The 12,838-nt window shown below is 35.8% G+C and overlaps 1 protein-coding gene across 3 annotated transcripts in view; it reads right to left on the bottom strand.

The window, feature by feature from the left end:
* Dip2b (disco interacting protein 2 homolog B) overlaps positions 1-12,838 on the bottom strand; it is a 211,164-nt gene that overhangs the window by 54,977 nt on the left and 143,349 nt on the right. The window contains exons 5-11 of one of the 3 annotated variants that reach the window (XM_074083360.1): positions 11,783-11,995; positions 8,610-8,765; positions 8,031-8,153; positions 4,688-4,885; positions 3,635-3,726; positions 1,700-1,810; positions 188-311 (exon numbers count right to left, since the gene is read on the bottom strand). In XM_074083360.1, the coding sequence (XP_073939461.1) occupies positions 188-311; positions 1,700-1,810; positions 3,635-3,726; positions 4,688-4,885; positions 8,031-8,153; positions 8,610-8,765; positions 11,783-11,995 (1,017 nt within the window). The remainder of the gene's footprint in view (positions 1-187; positions 312-1,699; positions 1,811-3,634; positions 3,727-4,687; positions 4,886-8,030; positions 8,154-8,609; positions 8,766-11,782; positions 11,996-12,838) is intronic. The other 2 variants (XM_020179911.2, XM_074083361.1) reach the window with 2 other exon arrangements.

Raw genomic sequence — 12,838 nt, 5'->3', positions numbered from 1 at the left:
TCTATTTCTCAGTTTCTCTACCTATAAAATGGGGATAATCATGGTACCTACTTTTTAAGATTGAGAGAATTAAGTAATAAGATTTATGTAAAGTACTCACATATTTTAGCTGTTACTAAATTAAACTGCTAATTAAAGCATCAAGTTTTAACTTTTATCTGATAATCTGGGTGTAAATATTACTCACCTTTAAACTGTACAATTTCTCCATTCTGGGTTTTTGGCAGTCCCTTTAGACAAACTTCACTAGTAAGAGCTAAGGCAATACCACAGCTTCCTAGCAAGAAGCCAATCTGCTGACCTCCAGCATCCTGTAGAGAAAAGTTAATGAGCATAGCAAGGGAGTGAATGTGAGCATACTCATGCTCAAAACCAAGCACCTATAATACTCCAGGGCACTTGAGAGACTGCATTCATGGAATCCCACTGATACCTGGCAAATGTTAAAACTCAGTGACAATATGTTCTTTGAAATAATTTCTACCATGATTTCCTAAGTACAAATCAAATACTTTATTAACCAGTCATTGCTAATTATGCATCCAATTAGCCAAATGTGACCATTTTATTCAAGGGTCAACAATGACTCCCTTTTAGATGATTTTCAGACAAATGAAATATTCTAACATGGTTAAGATACGTTCTCCTAGCCCTACCCCTACATCTAAGAGGAAAGCAATTAAGGTCAGAACAAAATAAATTATGTAAATGGATCCCAGGTATCCAAGTTTTCAATGGATGGTTACACCAAATTCATATATTTCTCTTTTTTAAAATTCTATTTTAGAGAGAGATTTAAGCCTTAGAACAGCAGCAAAAAAAAAAAAAAAAAAAAAAACCCAAAACCAAAAAAACTCAGCAAAACCCAAAAGATACAGTCTAAAATATCCCCATTACAATGTCATCTTAAAAGCATCATTATGAAACCACATAAATACTGCCAACTTAAAATAATTTAAGAAGAACCCTATGATTTCCTGACCAATAGAAGGACACTCTATCCCATCAACTAGAACTTCAGGAATGTCACCAATTTGTTTTTTATCCCTTTTAAAAGGTATTTTTTTTCTTATAAATTGACATTCTCTCCCATATTTGTTTCTGACATCAACTCTTAGTAAACTGCATGAGGAAATTCAGGTGAACACTTATGGAGAAATCATTCAGTCAGACATGGAAATTTGTTACATCATCTTCATTTAATAGGGATGATGTATTGTCCAAGTACAATCCTGTAATTCACAGTAGTAAAATGCCATTGCTGCATCATCCTACTTAATGGTAATCTGAGAATGTGTGATATGGCTAAAGGAAATTCGTTTACAAAAAAGTGTCTGAAATAGTAGTATCCTTGTGCTGGAGGCATGGCTCAAGTGGTAGAGCACCTGCCTCGCAAGGGCAAAGCCCCGAGTTCAAACTCTTTATGAATATTAACTATTGAAAAATCAAATATGCTGTAACTTTTAAAAATGATATACAAAATACTACAAAAATTCTATCACAGATGGAAACGTTATTTGCATGATACTTGTAAATATTAAGTAATTTTTCTGTAACTTTAATGTTTTTAGAAAGTGAAGGTGATACTTGAGAAAATGGTCAAATTGTTTCTAATGTCATGACTGAGTAAACTGATCCAGTGAGAACCCCATGCTTGCCATGTCACATTATGCTACATTCTTTGTCATTTAGCAGTTACCTTTCTGGTAAGAGGTACCTCTATAGGCACTGGAATTACTTCTGCCAGCAGACATCCATAAAAAGCCACCATAAACATGACTGGATCATTGTTGGGGTAAACCAGGGCTACCTAAAATTCATAAAGACATTCAATAATAGAGAAATAAGAACATACTAGCTCTTTCACTGTCACTCTCCAAGATACATAACATTTATCATGAGCACAATAAATCCAACTAATAGATATTTGCTCCAAGGAAATTAAGTTACTGAGGATAAAAAATAAAAAATGATCTCTATCATTTCCATTACTGTACTATACATTTTGAGAAATGAAAGTGCAATTCATTACCATAAAAAATTCATTTGCCAGGCCCAGTGACTCATGCTGTAATACTAGCTACTCAGGAGGCAGAGACCAGGAGGACTGATGTTCAAAGCCAACTCTAGGCAAATAGTTCATAATACCCTATCTCAAAAAAATCCAACACAAAAAAGAGCTGGCAAAGTGGCTCAATGGGTAAAAGTGCCTGCCTAGCAGGAGTGAGACTCTGAGTTCAAACCCCAGTGCTGAAAAAAAAAAAATTCATCTAATTCTATTGGTAATTTAGCAGTAAAAAATTTGCCTGAATTATTAATTACTTTGGAAAACTAAGGCAATTTACTTTAGTGCAGAGCTAAAACAATAAATGTAACGGATCTCTCTAGAACAATATATTAAAGAATAAGCTTTACATCTCTCAGAGAGAGCCTAAAAGTGTTGCCCAACGTGATACCACCTTAGGGCCAACATAAGGTCTTTTACTCTTAATTAATTCATTGCAATAATCCCCATTCCCTTACCAACAATGTAGAAGTGTCTTCTAGCATGAAGGCATTTGGTAATAGATGTAAACAATATGGGCAGATGCCATTATGGATATAAAGTTAATTCATTAACAAAAGATAAATATCTACACCTCTAAAATATGTTCAAACCTGTGATCTTATCTGTTACACATCACAAGGATAATGTACTCTTCATAATTTACTCAAAAAATGTATAAACACAGAAGTTACCATCCCTGTGGAGTTTGTTCCATTTAACAATTAAAATTTAATTGTTCCCTTCTTTTGCTTTCAAATTCTCTGAACTCAGTTGGGAAATGAGTTCAGTCTGGGTCAGTACTAGAAAATACTAATTTCACAGGACATTTACACAACCATTTCCTTCCTGCTCACAACCATCCATGTGGACACTTAAGTAGATAAAACATATCTTCTTAAGGTTTAGCAAGGCATAGGAAATACTATAGCATCACATTTACAAGTAAAAACCACACCTTAGGTACTTTTTTGCCACAATGCAAAAATATTTTTAAAGATTAACTTAGGAAATTCTGTAATCATGAGCCTACTAAAATGAAGCCTATTGTATAGCTAGTATTTCACCCTCCCAATTACAAGTAAAAAGTAATGCTTGATGGTAGGGAGAAGTCACAGTTAGAAAGTTATTAATAGGAAAAAGTTTTCAAAAACTGAAAATAAGAGTCACCTCCAATTAGGAAAGAAATAAAATAATATCAATTTGTTTCTTCTTAGAAGCATCATAAAATTCCTTCCCTTTCTACATTAAACCACAGAAGCTTTTTTAACAGTTTTATGAAGCATTTTGTAAAGAAGAAATCAATTTTACTACTACTTATGATGGCTAAATAGATATATTTATTTTTGGAAATACTTAGATTCTCAAGAGTTTATGAATGAGCAGCTTCAGAAAGACGTATGTGAACTGCTGTCAGTCTTAGAATGCAAGAAATACTACCTGGTACTGGGCTAATCTGGGTTGGAACTAAACCATTTTTATTTTCTAAGAATAAGAGTTGTGTAAATTTTCTTACTGGACATTAAACCCACACAATTTGTATACTGGAAAACAGTAAATACCACCTTTCTAAAACCAAGAATCAATTACCCTGTCTCCAGGTTTTAGCACAGGTTCATTTTTGGTCCCCAGTTTATTAAGAAGTGTGTAGGCCAATTTTAAACTTCTGCTCCATAACTTTCCTGGAAAAAGGAAAGAAAATAGTCAAATACAAAAAATATAGGCATAGGGCTGGGGAGGTATGGCTCAAGTGGTAGAACGCTTGCCTGGCAAGTTCAAAGACCTGAGTTCAAACCTTTGTACCCGTCCTCTGCACCCCCAAAAACACCCCAAGTCCCTAAACCCAGGTCTTTCTCATCAAGATAGCATTCAGTTAGCCAAGCTGAATAAGACAAGAGACACTTTTACTTGATGAGTAACATCACTCCGTCAATGCACTGTAAGTCTTCCTCCCAAAGAAGCTTTAAATTCTTAATTTATAAGAGCCAATTCTGCCCTGAAACAAAAATAAAGCATCATCCTGGCTTATATAATATTTCAAATTCTTTTCTGAAGTAACATGAATATCCTTAGGAGTAACTTCATGTGATATGATCACATTTATGGTATCAAAAGAGTAAAACAGCAGAAGGCTAGTTCTGTCCTGAGCTTTTTCTAAAGAACTGCTCGCACAGGTGTTATAAGATACTTGAGGTGCCTGGAAAGCAAAAGGTATGACTCAAATGATTCTGCATGCTATACTATTGTAATTCAGTGAAAACACAGTAAAAAGGAAACTGACTACAGGAGACATGTGGATGTAGTCACAGATGTTAAACATGCAAGGCTCTGACCTTGCTGAATGTTTTAAGGGTTATGTAGATGAAATAAATATACAACTTTCAAGGTTAACATTATCATTATAGAATTTTGTGCCTATTATAAGCAAAACGCAGGATGGAATAAAGATCTAAAAAGTGATGTTTCAATTTTTAGATAAAACTATCTGATTTTCTCCATACATCATTAATACTGATCAAATGTTTTTCTAAAATCCTCTTCTAATGTTAAAATATCAATGGATCTACAGCGTCTTTCCTCTTTTGGCTGTTCTTAAACAGTAACTGGCTCACAAATGGAGGATGTGGATTCTGGTAAACTCACCATATGTGAGTGTGTAAACTGGTTTCCCTGTCACATCCAGTGCAGTCAGGCAGGGGCACTTGGCTTGGGTAGAGCCCCAGCGCTGCAGGGCAGATTCCAGTGCAGGTGGCCAGTTACAGATGACTCCTAGGGGCTCTCCCTTCACAGGTGTCATCTGCCGTCCCTCAGGCTTTGGCTGGTTGGGGTCTGGCTGAGGTACTGTATCAAAAAGATAAGAAATAAGATGAAATAAATCCAAGTATCAACTAACACATCTCTAATCTCAAACACATCTTTTTCTCCTCATAGTTCTCTGGCTTTAGTTTGAAAACAGAAAGGATATGGTTAGAAAGGGTACTCTGAAAACTGGGCTTTCATTCAATTTTACACTTAATTGTGAAATCATATTCAGCATACTTTTATGAAACAAAAATATCCTTACCTTGATAAAACAAATCACTGTATATATAGAAAAGCACAAAGTACAAATTTCTTTTTTAGGAGTTCCACAATTTTTCATGGACTTGTTTTTAATTCTTTCCATTTGCTGTCCATGTTAGAGAGCCAGGTTCCAGTCACCAGGTTATGTTTAATCAAAAGTCATTAAACTGTAGTGAGAAAACCCAAGCTTATATTCACTTCTTACTAATATGATCTTAAGACAAACTGACTCACCTTTCCCTTGCTTTCCTCATCTACAAAGTGTGGGTGGTAACAGTTACACTACAAGGCTTTTATTAGACTCAAGCAGCTAATGGGCGTAAATCATGGTGTGCTCCATGTTCATTTGTGGAACCAATCCCTCTGCTTCCTAGTTAAATTTTTACTCATCTTCCTCAGCACTCATTTCAACAGCACATTTGTTGGGAACCACTGTCAACCATTCCTCAAGGACACTATTCTTCCCTTAATGCTTCCACACAATGTAGTAGTCTACCTTTTCTTTCCAGATAGGGTCTTACTATGCATCTCAGGCTGACCTCAAATAAGAAACCCTCCTACCTCTGCCTCCCAAGTGATGGGATTACAGGTGTGAACTACTATGCTCAGTCTACCCTTATTAAAGCACTGATGTCCTCAGTGGTTTCTACTACTGGTCAAATTCCACCCTCCACCAAAACAGTGACAGTTTCCTGAGGGAAGGGATGGCTCTTATTCCCATCTTGGCCTATAGCGTCTAAAATATAAAGGTTGCTTAGTAATGTTAGCTAAATTGAAAGGAATTTTAAAAAGACCCAACTAGATTACTAACACAGTCATCCCAAGAATCAAAGGTAAATATTTCATGTTCTTTCATATAGATAAAACTAAAGTCCTCTTAATTTTTCTACAATTAACAAGTATCAAATAGTTTTTTAAGTCCTAGATTTTCATAAAAGGAAAGATAATGTACTCATGAAACAAAAAGTCAAGTTATTTACTGAGTGCCAATTATTTAAACAGAATATAATAAACACTGAGAAAATAAACCAGCTGGGCATGGTGGCACAGGCCCATAATCTGAAGCAGGAGGAACGTGAATTGGAGGCAAGCCTGGACTACATAGCAAGACCCTGTCTCAAAAAACAAAACAAAATATTGAGCAAATAAATGCTGCATGTATCATTCTCTGAACATTTATTGTGCTAATAAGTGCTTGGTGCAAGGAAAACAGAGTTGGAGCCCTAGAAGAGTATCCAGAATACCTTGGGGACACACAAACACATACTCAGAGCAAAGGTTTCCTGAGCTGAGTGTAAAGGGACGGTAAGAATTTGTCAGGTGAAATGGAGATGAGAAAAGAGGCACAGAAGGGAGAAGAGGCAAAAGGAGCAGAGTATTAGATGAACAAATGAAATAAATTGTGCTTTGCAGATCAATGTAATAACAGATTTAGGAAACTTATTAGCATGTCTTGATTCATTCTGCTGACACACTCATGAAATAGTTTCAGTTTCCAACTTGCTGCCGTAGATAAAGTCTCTGCTACCCTTCTATTTTTATTACCAGACTCTAAGGTTAGTTTATTTAAATCTTTAAAAAGCAAAACAAAACATGGGTGATTCCAAAGAAATTGTTTCATTTTTAGGGGTAGACTATATATATGTGTGTGTGTATATGTATACACATGCACAGTAGGTATAGTCTTCTGGCCATGAAAGACTACATTATTGCCACCCTCTGCTAGGCCTCAATGCAAGCTCTGGGCACACACTTTCATACTTCCAAAAACATACTGGCATTTTTCTTTTCCAAAGGTAACAATCAAGTAAGCAGCTATTGTCTACTTATAATGAGTAGAATGCTGTTAGATTTATTCTGCCAATGCAAACTATTCAAGTATCCAGTGCTAGAAAGACTGGAGAGGCTGTCACTGGCATGTGCACCTGAAACATCAGTGCATCAAGGAAGATGTCCACAGTTCAATGAGTTTAGTAACTCCTAAATAAACAGAATCTCATCTTACCCTCACATGCTTTTGCTTCTACTGCATGAACTAGGCTAAGACTAGATCTAGTCTACCAATATGCCTAATTCCATTAATAATCTGATATGATCAAAGCCTACTACTAGTCTTAGAATATAAAAACCAACTACAAAGCCACCAGATTTACTTAACAAAAGTGCTTGCTTGCTCTCTCTCATCACCTAATGGCTACTCTCATTTTCTCTAGACTCGCATCCATTTCCCTCCCATCTTTCCCTATTAACTCCTAAACTATGTATGATTTCATCCATGAACGTTTTTTTAAATTACTGAACAATTAAAACACTGATGATTATTCCTTGCTTCTCTAATCTTTTCTAACCACATAGATGGAAACGATTTATTCCCTTCCCCAATTACGAATTTACTGGCTAAATTAAGTTTCCACAGGTACATATTGTAGCACTGGTCTAATCTCAAATAACATGAAGAAAGTGACTGCTTTTTCCTAAATCTTTGAACTTTTTTTTTTAACCATCTACTACAATACCTTGTAGAAAGCAAGTAAGTATATGTTGACTGAATGATTTAATAAAAAGCCTGTGTTATGAAAAAAAATAGGTAAATACCTGAAGTTGAATTTATCATCCACATCCTAGAAAAATGCCAAGCATAAACTACTTTTTAAATTATGTACATGGGATAGTTCTTAGGTTCAAAGAGCATATTACCAAAGACAGTTCTATACTCTAGTTACTTCTATGACCTTATTCTCCCATTCTCCCTCTTTACATTTCATTTGAGATCTAAAACATATATGATCCTTAGGGAAAAAAGAACAGAGAACTATAAATTCTTTCAACCAAGAATTGTCTTGTTCATCCTTTATATTGGACTTGCAATAATTGCTTAGGAAATATTTGTTTAATGAATACTTGTTTTTGGCATTTTTACTACTACCTTCCACAATTTCTTCAGAGTCATCCACAAAAAATTCCTTTAAGGGAGGCCTTTTGGGTCGTTTCAGAGTATTGAGAAGCTGCTGGATTTTTGTGGATACTCTGCTACTGACAGGAACACCTATAAGGGAAAAAATGATAATTTTAGTTAAAATTTGTTGACTTAACAGGTATTTTGGTGACTCAATTCTCTTAGGAGCTTTTATTTCTAATAATGCTCAGTCTTTGCCCACAGTCTTACTTTATTTCAATTGAGTCAAAGAGACATAAATATGTACATGACAAATAAGAATAAAGTACGATTATTAATATACTGTCTAAGGATTTCACTTAAGTTACTCTTTCTCTTTTAGCATTTTCTTTATTCCCACTTGGTTTTGGTTCAAAATATCTTTTGGAAGCACCAACTAAATGTGAGCAAGTGTGAAGAGGGTGCTCAGGATGACCTATTGTGAGTAGGCCAACTGCAAAATAGTTTTGCTGCTGCTGAGCCAGTCGTTCAGGAGCTACTGTTTATAACTTGAATTTTTCCAGCTTAATTTATGCCCCTCTTTAGCTACCAAAAAGAACTCCCTACCGTCAGCTGTGTCCATAAGGCTGGACCTGTTGGATCCTTTGTGCATGCCTTTAACTATTCCCGAGGGGGGCAGGTCAATATTTGCTGGGCGTAAGGAGGACGATGATGATGAGGAAGAGGTAGTTGTAGTGACATCAGGGGGAGCAGAGAAATTCTCTAAGGGGGAAAAAACAAAACCTAGAATTATATGATGGCAGCAAAAGTAAGAACCTCTACATTTTTTTAAAAATTTTTAACAAGGGGGATAAAAACTACATAACAAGGGCATTAGCTTTTATAAGACAATTTTTTAAATCAAATTCTACTGTCAAGATACAAGGAAAAACAAGATGCTAAGCAAGAGCACATTGGCTTTCCTAAATTATTATTTTCAAGATGGGTAGCATTAATAAGATCAAATCACATAGCTGATGTTTCTTTTTTAACTCAGGGCTTTGCGCTGATAGGCAGGTGCTCTACTGCTTGGGCCCCACCACCAGCCTGCCAATGTTTCTTGAAAACATTATTTTCTACACAGAAAGGCTGGCAGAATTCCAATGTTATAAAAATAATCATAATAAAATAAAAGTTGCAAGCTACTCACCAAAGTGAGTAAGATCCTAACTGACTACTAATGTTCTAGTCTCTTGAACACTTCTTTATGACTAGTTTATCAGAATGTTTCCCTTTCCATCAAAGACTAAGGAGTCTGTGGAAGTGGCTCAGACTATCAAGTTCAGACAGAGAAAAACCACATAAAGTCCACTTCTAATTGTTAGGAAAAAAATTAGGAAAGTCAACCTGGATCTGCTTGTCAGACAAGGCTCTTCTTTTGCTCCATGTAGAGTGAAAGGTTACTCTACTACTTTACCAAATTCTTAATACAAAGAAAGATCCATTTAACAGGATTATGTTGCAAAAAACTTGTATGTTTTCTTCAGAAGATGAAGAAAACTAGATAAAGTAAAATATGAGTTATAAAAATAGTGAAAAGTTATTAAAAAGCATAAAAAATAAAAAACTATAACATAAATACTTTTTAAAATCACACTGAGGGTAAAGTTTCTATGCTCAAAAGGTCTAACAATCACTAGTTTGATAGTTTTGACAACACTCTTACCACTTGAACCACTCAACCAACACTAGTTTGATAGTTTTTAAAGATAGTAATACAGTAGCACAGGCACAAGTACATTGCACTGTATCTTTCTAGAGGATAACAAAAGCATTAAAAACATATATTTTTATTTGACTCAGCAATTCAACTTCTAGAAACATATCCTAAAGAAACAAACCAATGCACAGTATTGTATGTTAAAGCATGTCATTCTAGTAGTTTATGTAATAGCAAAAAAACAGATTCTACTAAGTATCTAAAATAAGGAAATGGCTAAATAAACCAGGGCACAGCCATATGGTGGTACACCTTAAAAACCATAAAAATAACTGTATAAATATAAACATATCAAAGATGTTTGTGATAAACCTCTAAGAAAAGCAGGTAATGAACATTATGTTTAGGACAACTTCATTCTTATAAAATCAAAACCAAGGCCCTATATTTTCATATGTAAATAAAATCTAGACTATATATTAAAGTGGTAACACTAAAGTGTACTCATAGGAAGTGAGATTACAGATTATTTTATTCTTCCTTTTAACTGTGTTTTTGAATGTTTCTATTGGGAATGTGAATTACTTCTTCTAGAGCAAACATCAAAAAGCAGCCTATAATCCCAGTTACTTAGGAGGGAGAGATTAGGAAGCTCATGGTTTGAGATCAGGATGGGCAAAAAGTTAGCAAGATGCATCTCAACCAATGAGGTAGGCATGGTGGTAGAAGCCTGTAATCTCAGATATGAGGGAAACATAGATAGGATTGTGGTCGAAGGCCTGCTCTGGGCAAAAACGTGAGACCCTATCCAAAAAATAGCTATGCAAAAAAGGGTTGGGGACATGGCTCAAATGGTAGAGTGTCTCCTTAAAAAGCATGAAGCTCTGAGTTCAAACCCCAGTACTGCCCTTCCCCCAAAAGCTCAATAATGTTAAATAAAATGGTTTCTATGAGTAACTGAACCAATACCTTTTCTGTTGTAAAAGCAACAGAAAAATATGAAGTCAGACAGATCACCTAGTTAACAAAAATCCAGATAATGTTAAATGGATATTAGCACAGTATTTTTTACAAGTGTTAAGCATGGCTCTGTTGTTTACCGTCATAACAGAAGAGATGGGGAATACGCACATCTGTGTGCATCTGCTCTGGGAACCTCAATGAACTACAGGTCAGAGCCAAGAGTTCAGGTCAAGTTAGTAGGATGGCACTTGGCTTTTATGAAGGCAATCATACCCCTTAGGGTAGCTATTTTCTTTAAAAATTATAACCTTGAATTGAGAATTTTCCAATCTTTTCTTTTCAGGATTCAAATGAAGATATAAAGTAATACAGAAGGTCACTGAGATGACAAGACATCAAATGTGATTGTCAAAGAAAAAAGGAAAAGGTATCCAGATACATTTCTGAACATACATTATTTACTTTAATTCGTACCAACCAATTAAACAAAAGCAGAGATCTGTAGCTTTATCTGCAGATGTTACAACTCTTAAAAAACACACAAAAACATGAAGCATAGCCAAGCAAAAGCTACACTCCATATGACAGCACCAGCAGCAGACAGCAGCTCAGAGTACCAACATCCTCAGCCTGAACATTCTAGGTATAGCAATATCACAGCAGCAAGGAAAATAAATCCAGTCTTTATGCTAAAGACAGAAAGACCTCACTGATATTGGCTTAGTGTAGAATCTGCTTGGGTTTAATTTTTTTTGACATGACCATGGGCAATTTAAAATGTTGCTTTTTTTTTTTTAAGCATCTTTTAATATATGGAATATTTTTCTACTGGGATAAACCCCGTACTAAGACTGGTGTTATATCTTGCAGCTTGATTATTGCTTATGGAAATAGATATGGCTTCAGGTGGGCAACACTACGCACCAATAATGCAGATGATACCTATTTTTCCTACAACAAATGTATTGCTGGTGTTTCCTTTTTTGCCTCATTAACTGTTGTCTCCAATTATATTTTTTCAGGCCACACTGAAAAACCTAACACAACCATAAACTGTTTCCTGGATGGATGCCAAATGGGATATAATTTGGATTGCTTGGATAGATCCAGCTCCTACCTATTCGAGTATTGGCAAATACATCAGCTAGAGACCCACTGGTTCCTTTGACCTCTCCGTGGGACAGCGTAGAAGATGCGGATGAAGAAGTGGACGATCCCTGAATTGAACGGTTGATCCAGGACTCAGCATTCTGTAAGCTCTGTTGCAAGACAGCAGAGAGCGCAGCTTGGCGTCTCAGAGAACCCTCATCTTCAGAGGCCGAAGACGTGTCTGTGTGGAATTAGAAAAAAAGAAGTTCTCGATCCTGCCTAGAACAGAGACTTTTCAATTCTTGTTCACTGATCACACATTTGATGTTGACACCAGCAAAACATTCGCATTCTCAAATCAGATGAATACGTAAAGTTTCTCAAGAGTCTCAGGAAAGAGCTATGGGCTAATGCTTGTAAAAATTAATAAAAACAAAACAAAACAAAACCCTAAGTTGTTTCTTTTAAAACCCTTTAAAAACCTTCTGGGGCTGGAGGCGTGGCTCAAGCAGAAGAGTACCTGCCTAGCAAGCCCACTAAGTTCAAACTCCAGTACTCCCCCCACCCATCACTCACGATTTCCTGTTCTAAGCTTAATACCTAAATTCTTTTAGTTCCTCTACTTATGTTCATATAATATTGAAGTGTTTATATAACTTCCTCAATGTCTTAGAGAACCTCTGTAACAGGTTTCCATACTGATTTTTACAAGTACTTGTTAATCTCCACTTGAAAGGAAATGACAGGGAGACAGAAAAACTTACTCTTGTTAAAAACTTATGTGTCAAACACTGAGCTAAGTGATGGGGGAACTGAAGTGGGGTAGGAAACAGTCTTTGGCCTAGAGGCATTCATGGCTTTAGTGGAAGAGTCAGCAGGTCATGTGCCACAGGTAAACTTTCCAAACTGGGCATTGGAGGGCATAGGATCTGGATTTATTTCCTTATTTCTCAGTCAGAGCAGAATTGTGGGAAATTTACTGATGTCTGTATTTAGCCTAGCTCTGACTTCAGGAAAATAAGGCCTAAATTAGAAAAGCATGTTGAGAAAAAAAAATTAACCAAATATAGGGAAGCAAAAGCTG

Source organism: Castor canadensis, chromosome 8, assembly GCF_047511655.1.
Source record: "Castor canadensis chromosome 8, mCasCan1.hap1v2, whole genome shotgun sequence".
Taxonomy (NCBI): domain Eukaryota; kingdom Metazoa; phylum Chordata; class Mammalia; order Rodentia; family Castoridae; genus Castor; species Castor canadensis.
This window is presented reverse-complemented; position numbering and strand designations above follow the sequence as displayed.